Source organism: Micromesistius poutassou (assembly GCF_964030765.1).
Source record: "Micromesistius poutassou genome assembly, chromosome: 10".
NCBI lineage: Eukaryota > Metazoa > Chordata > Actinopteri > Gadiformes > Gadidae > Micromesistius > Micromesistius poutassou.
In genome coordinates, this window is record NC_140280.1 from 72,866 (window position 1) to 79,808 (window position 6,943).

A 6,943-nucleotide genomic window follows, 5' to 3' on the forward strand; every position below is an offset into this window, starting at 1 on the left:
CGATGGTTTGTATTCACACCAAAAGGTCCACACCAGCGATTCTTTTGGTTTGGTTCGAACCAAACAAGGCAGGTGTGAATACGCCCTTATTTTCCTAAATTTGTGGATTGATTATCAGATAGAGAAATGTGTTATTTTGTTAATTCCGTAAAGAACTTTACATTGCATTCCATTTATTTAGCTGACGCTAATGTCCACACCGATTTACAACATGTGTTAGTAGGCCTACGGTAGACAATCTGTGACCGGTTCTGCAGAGACTGTTTACTGTTGTGTTAAAACCCAAAGTAGGCTATAGGCTACTAGGCCTACTCCGTATCCGTAATCCGACTCCGTAACGACCGAGACCATGAGCATTCGCAGTCCTCCGTCGGGATGTCGGATACGCGATGCAATTAGCCGCTTCTTATTTGGTGTTTTATTAGTCCTTAATGTGCAAAGTAAATAATGTACAAAGTAAGTAAGGTGCAAAGTCAAACCGGGGAAAGTGATTCTGGAAATGATTTTGTTAGAGGACCAATCACAGCCCTTGCCGTCTCCGTCCGTCTCCGTTGCCTCGACTGATAGTTAAAAAATATTGGATGCGCACGTAGAGCTACGGAGAGGGTCTCCATACCCGACAGGCTCTCCGTGTCTACGTACAGGACTTTACGGAGTAATATAACTAACTCCTGGGCCGCCCCTACTGAATGAGTCTGGGCACACCAGGGGCTCAAGGTTGAAGTCAGTTGTCAGTTTGGGTCAGCATTTAGATATTACACAGCATCTGATGATGATGAGTAAAATCATAAACATTTAATGTTTCATTTTTTGTTCTACTTTCTGAACCTGGAAATGTCAAAAAAATAATTTCCTTCTCACTGATGCTCTCAGGATCACCTACACCAGCCCAGTCTACAACACACATTGTCAACATTATTTGTTGTCTAGAATTTCTCTCAGAAAGGAGGTTTGCACATGTCATGCACTGTGCATCTCCTTATGTTACCTATCTCTGTGTTCCTCAGCAGGGTCTGCTGGAGTTAAGAGCTCTCCTTCATGACCTTCCAGTCGCCAACTTTAACCTGCTCAACTACATCTGCCAGTGAGCCTGCCAACCTGTCTATCTGCTTGTCTGTCTCATTCTTATTTATCATGCTGTCCCAGCCATGAGACCTTACATTTTATTCACCCCCTCTCTCTCTCCTTGCTTTGGTCTATGTGCGTGTGTGCGTGTGTGCGTGCGTGTGTGCGTGTGCATGTGCGCGTGCGTGCGTGCGTGCGTGCGTGCGTGCGCGTGTGTGCGTGCGTGTGTGTGTGAAGGTTCTTGAATGAGGTCCAAAGCTTCTCCTGCAGCAACAAGATGAGCTGCCAGAATCTGGCCACGGTGTTCGGACCAAACATCCTCCGAGCCAAAGCCGAGGACCCACACAGCATCATCGGAGGTCATTAAGAGTAATACTGACACGCAGTGCATCATGGGAATGATGCAGACACAATAAAGAATCTAAATGCTTTGTCTCACCCAGGTGCCGCTGTGGTCCAGGTGTTGATGCTGGAGCTGATCAGGGAGCAGCAGTCCCTCTTCCCCAGAGATGCTGGCCCCTGTCCAGCCCGGCCCGTAGGAAAGCCCCAGGACCCACCGCTCGCCCCCCCCAGGCCGCCGGGGCCTCCTGTCTCCCCCTGCGCCCGGCAGCTCTCCCTGCCTCTCATCGCAGAGCGCTGGGGGAGGCCCGGCTCCGTCTCCAGCCTCAGAGAGACCAGAGACCCTCCCCCCCCTCCCCCGTCTGCCTCCACACGCTGGGACCAAAGGTTCAGCTTCATGTTGTATTACCATCACGTAGTAGACACACGGCGCAATGCCACCAGGGTCCGCTTCAGACCAGCACCCCTCAGCCCAGTAGTGAGGGTCCGCTTCAGACCAGCACCCCTCAGCCCAGTAGTGAGGGTCCGCTTCAGACCAGCACCCCTCAGCCCAGTAGTGAGGGTCCGCTTCAGACCAGCACCCCTCAGCCCAGTAGTGAGGGTCCGCTTCAGACCAGCACCCCTCAGCCCAGTAGTGAGGGTCCGCTTCAGACCAGCACCCCTCAGCCCAGTAGTGAGGGTCCGCTTCAGACCAGCACCCCTCAGCCCAGTAGTGAGGGTCCGCTTCAGACCAGCACCCCTCAGCCCAGTAGTGAGGGTCCGCTTCAGACCAGCACGCCCAGTAGTGAGGGTGCGGTTTGGCCCAGCTCAGTTACGTGTCGCGTTTCCACCGCCGCCAGTACCCTTATGGTGGGCGGGGTTTAAGACAGTACCCTTATGGTGGGCGGGGCTTAAGACAGTACCCTTATGGTGGGCGGGGCTTAAGACAGTACCCTTATGGTGGGCGGGGTTTAAGACTGGGTTTATTTTTTTATCTTTATTTAACCAGGAAAGTCCCATTGAGATTAAAAAACTCTTTTTCAAGGAAGTCCTGGCCAAGAGGCAGCAAAAAGGGCAGCAAAAGTTAGTTACAACATACAGACACTAGTTAAAACTATAAAAAACAAACTATAAAAAACAAGTAAAGGAGGTCGTCTTAAGTGATCTCAATTGTTATGTATTATCTGGAGATTGACTTGAATGTGTGCAGAATAACCGGAAGTGGCTTTACGCAACGCTAATGACGAACCCCCATCTAACCCTAACCCTGTAACCCCCATCTAACCCTAACCCTGTAACCCCCATCTAACCCTAACCCTGTAACCCCCCATCTAACCCTAACCCTGTAACCCCCATCTAACCCTAACCCTGTAACCCCCATCTAACCCTAACCCTGTAACCCCCATCTAACCCTAACCCTGTAACCCCCCATCTAACCCTAACCCTGTAACCCCCATCTAACCCTAACCCTGTAACCCCCATCTAACCCTGTAACCCCCATCTAACCCTAACCCTGTAACCCCCATCTAACCCTAACCCTGTAACCCTCCTTCCTTCTCCCAGGTCCTCCAGCCATGCGGCCGACCCACGTCTCCACGCCGGCCAGAAGAGAGTCCTGGGCCACCGGTACACCTCCTCACACCCGGACAGCTGCCTGTTCCCGCTGCCCTCCCCTAGTGCCCCCCTTCCCCCTCTCCACCAGCAGCACTGTTACGGTGCAGCCAGACTCAGCAGCCCCCAGCCAGACAAAGGGTTTAGCGGTGGAGCACAGGACTCGGTACCGGGCCTGGGCTCCCACGGGGCGCCCCCCAGCAGCCTGGGCTCCCACGCCCCCAGCAGCCTGGGCTCCTCCCACGGGGCGCCCCCCAGCAGCCTGGGCTCCCACGGGGCGCCCCCCAGCAGCCTGGGCTCCCACAGGGCGCCCCCCAGCAGCCTGGGCTCCCACGGGGCGCCCCCCAGCAGCCTGGGCTCCCACGCCCCCAGCAGCCTGGGCTCCCACGCCCCCAGCAGCCTGGGCTCCTCCCACGGGGCGCCCCCCAGCAGCCTGGGCTCCCACGGGGCGCCCCCCAGCAGCCTGGGCTCCTCCCACGGGGCGCCCCCCAGCAGCCTGGGCTCCCACGGGGCGCCCCCCGGCAGCCTGTTCCCTGCCGCTCTGTCACTGGTCCTCCAGTCGCATACGGCAGACAGCCCCGCTAAGTCAGGTGCACTGCCGCCTGGACACAAGGAAGAAGGGGCTTGCCCCTGGAGCAAGGAGAGGAAGGAAGGGGACAGCGGTGGCAGCAGTGAGTACCAGGAGGACAGCACCACGTCGGTCTACGACAACTTGAGCAGAGCGTCTCTACAGCAGGGAATGGAGTTGGGCGACGGTGACCCGTTTGACGCTGACGCGGCGGCCATGCACCTGGACTCCTCTTTGATTGTGAGGGAAGGGGCAGGAGAGGAGGAGGCCCAACACAGCCTTGTGTCCTCCTTCTCCTTCTCCTCCTGTGAGCTGCTCCCAGCGGACGAGACGGAGGATTGTGTGGCCGAATGTGGGTCTAGTCTGTGCCAGTCGTTGAGGTCATCGCCAATGTTTCTCTCAAACCACGGGTCAGAAGATGAGGACTGTTATGAGGAAGAGGATGACAATGAAAGTGGTGATGAAGAGGATGATGTTGAGGATACTATGGATGATGATAACCCAAACGGGGATCTTCAGCCCCCTAACTCCCCAGCCTCCTGCTCCGTTCCCAGTGACATGCTTCTGAGTACGGGCAGCTCCGAGGTGTTCCTCTCCTCTGGGTCTCCAGAGGCCCAGAGTGTTCACTCTCACCTGGCTGAGCTAAAGCAACAGATGAGCCGACAGAGGACCGAGGACCAGGCCACCATATCCAGGTGAGATGGAGAACTTACCAGTGGTAAAAGTAATTACTAATCAGACTCATAGACAGTGGAATGACCTATCTTCAGCGCTGATGTCTCCAGCATTGCCAATGTATTCTTCTGGAGTTGTGGGTTTAAGCTCAACGTAGTGTTGGCACTCTACGATACTCTAGCCGGGGAACTACGGCCCGCGGTCCGCCCCATTGTTTAATCCAACCTGTCAGGCATATTAAATTAGAAGTATCGATTTTACGATTTTCTTTTGCATTAATATGCTTTATGATAGAGTGAGATAGACAGGAAGGTAATCAGCAAAATATTTTTGTTCATCCATCCACAATTCAAGACGTCAGCACGAAAGCCAGTTATCTACTGTCATACAACTAGTAAAGGCAAAGGGTTAGGGTTAGGATTAACCCTAACCCTAGCCAATTATCTTTCTGTCATACAACTAGTAAAGGCAAACAAGCCTTTCTCTGGAGGGGAGTTTTTGAAGGAATGCATGGTAGAGACAAGTCTTTTATGTAAGAAAACTAAATTTGACAACATACGTTGATCACACAGAACAGTTTCTCGCCGCGTAGAACTCATTGACGAAGACTTGGCCTATAGGATAAGTAAGAAAGCACTCGTTAGCCCCGGGCGAAAGTACAGACTATTGATTTTCGGGTTTAATGAACAACTTTGAAATCAGGCCAGCAGGTCAGTTTAAAAAAAAAAGTATGTGGCCCTTGAACCAACACGTTTGCCCACCCTTTGATCCACCAGCTAAGGTTCTCCACCTTGTCACTGGTCTCAAAGTTCCCACCACTTGTACTTTCTTCAATTATAAAAATAAAAAAAGTAAAACCCGTTTTACGAGTTCAAAGCACTGATCTCCGACTGTGGGCTGACTATAAGCCGAAAGCCCAACCTTAGCGTCTAGCGTTGCTACTATTGATTACTACTTGTTTGCAAAATGCTTTTCTCCAGAATTGGTACAATAAAATGATATTGGTAACTGATGTTTCAGTGGAGCTATGAGAGTCTTCTTCTTCTGTGGCAGGTTGGAGCGTTGCAATGAGGCCCTGGAGGACCAGATGGCCGCCCTGTGCTCCCGGCTGGAGCAGCACAGGCGCTGGCACAGCCTGGCCGAGGTCAAGCTCCGCAACGTGGAGCGGGCCCGGCGGGACGCAGACCGCCGCAACGCCACGCTGCAGAGGGAGATGGAGCAGTTCTTCAAGACGTTTGGAGAGGTCAAGGGAGGCAGAGCAGGAAGAGGTGGAGCTCGACGAGGAAGGGGAGGAGAGAGGATGAGGGAGCGGCGAAACCTACAGAGTTTGTAACGGATAAACAACTGGGGGTATGGACAGACAGGACAGGTACCAGATCTGTCTGGTACTGGGGGTATGGACAGACGGGACAGGTACCAGATCTGTCTGGTACTGGGGGTATGGACAGACGGGACAGGTACCAGATCTGTCTGGTACTGGGGGTATGGACAGACGGGACAGGTACCAGATCTGTCTGGTACTGGGGGTATGGACAGACGGGACAGGTACCAGATCTGTCTGGTACTGGGGGTATGGACAGACGGGACAGGTACCAGATCTGTCTGGTACCTTTCACTGTGACCTGTGTCCACTGTGGCCGTGAGGAACATGATTTTCAGCAGCAGGACAAAGATCATTTAACACATCTATGATGTGATCACATTTAACACATCGATGTATTAGTTGGTTAATGTGCTTCTCAAAAACAGAAAAAAGCATGCTACTCTTTAGAGAATACATATACAGGCAGCTTTCTTTACTCACAAGCATGTGTCCTAAGACGGAGAACACTTGATAGAGAATCCAAGCACTGCCTGGTTGGTCAGTTACATTCATCTTCTGTCCAAACCAAGGATTTGCTGCGTTCCTCAACGACATCAAAGACAGTTGGCAGCCAACGTTCTTCTTTCCCATTTCAACTTTGGGGTAAATCATCAAGGACTAGAGGTTTGGATCATATCTACAATTGAACACTTATTGAATATCTGAAAGCAGATCTGCAGAATCCTTTGTCTCTATGCATGTGCAATGCCCTTTGAAAGACTTTCCCAGCTTGTTTTTGGGCCAAAAGGAAGAATCAGTCATATAAACAGCCATACTTTGCTCTGAGGACCAAGTAACCATTCACTGCAGGTATATTGAAGGAAAAGACAATGATTAAAAAGGAGAAGGATTCATAAAAAATGGAAAATTAAATGTCAAGCAGCCAAGACCTGAACTCTATGTGCCAAAGATAAAGAGGGTGAACCAACAGGCTTGACCCTGGTGCAGTCTGAACCTCCTCTAGACCCAATGTCTTACAGAGGGAGACAATACAATGACCTCTTTTCCATAAAAAGAGACCAGCAGGGAGACGATGCGTCACCTGTTTGTTTATCTGTTGTGGAACATGAGATTTTTTGTAATAATTACAGGAAATCACTGGATTGCATCCGTAATAAAAAAGACCTTGAGTTAATGGGATGAAATCTGCAAAGAAAATATCTAATTTTAAACAGAACTTTTTGTCATTGTTATATTGTATCATTCATATCAACAACGTCATACAATGTATAAGACCACCATAAGATATTTGACCACAGGCCCAACAGGGCTGCCTATACTAGAGTGTAGAAAAGGAGAATTAATAAGCTGAAGAAATGACATTAACAGTAACAGTATTTCCT

At 51.1% G+C, this 6,943-nt stretch overlaps 1 protein-coding gene across 1 annotated transcript in view; it reads left to right on the forward strand.

Moving 5' to 3' along the window:
• LOC311353783 (uncharacterized protein) overlaps nucleotides 1-6,630 on the forward strand; it is a gene marked incomplete at its 5' end in the record, with an annotated part of 9,366 nt that extends 2,736 nt beyond the window's left edge. The window contains 5 exons of the mRNA XM_084473604.1: nucleotides 1,011-1,084; nucleotides 1,303-1,424; nucleotides 1,509-1,791; nucleotides 2,947-4,257; nucleotides 5,291-6,630. Coding sequence (XP_084329730.1) covers nucleotides 1,011-1,084; nucleotides 1,303-1,424; nucleotides 1,509-1,791; nucleotides 2,947-4,257; nucleotides 5,291-5,570 — 2,070 coding nt within the window. The 3' untranslated portion in view covers nucleotides 5,571-6,630. The remainder of the gene's footprint in view (nucleotides 1-1,010; nucleotides 1,085-1,302; nucleotides 1,425-1,508; nucleotides 1,792-2,946; nucleotides 4,258-5,290) is intronic.
• Nucleotides 6,631-6,943: the final 313 nt, after the last annotated feature.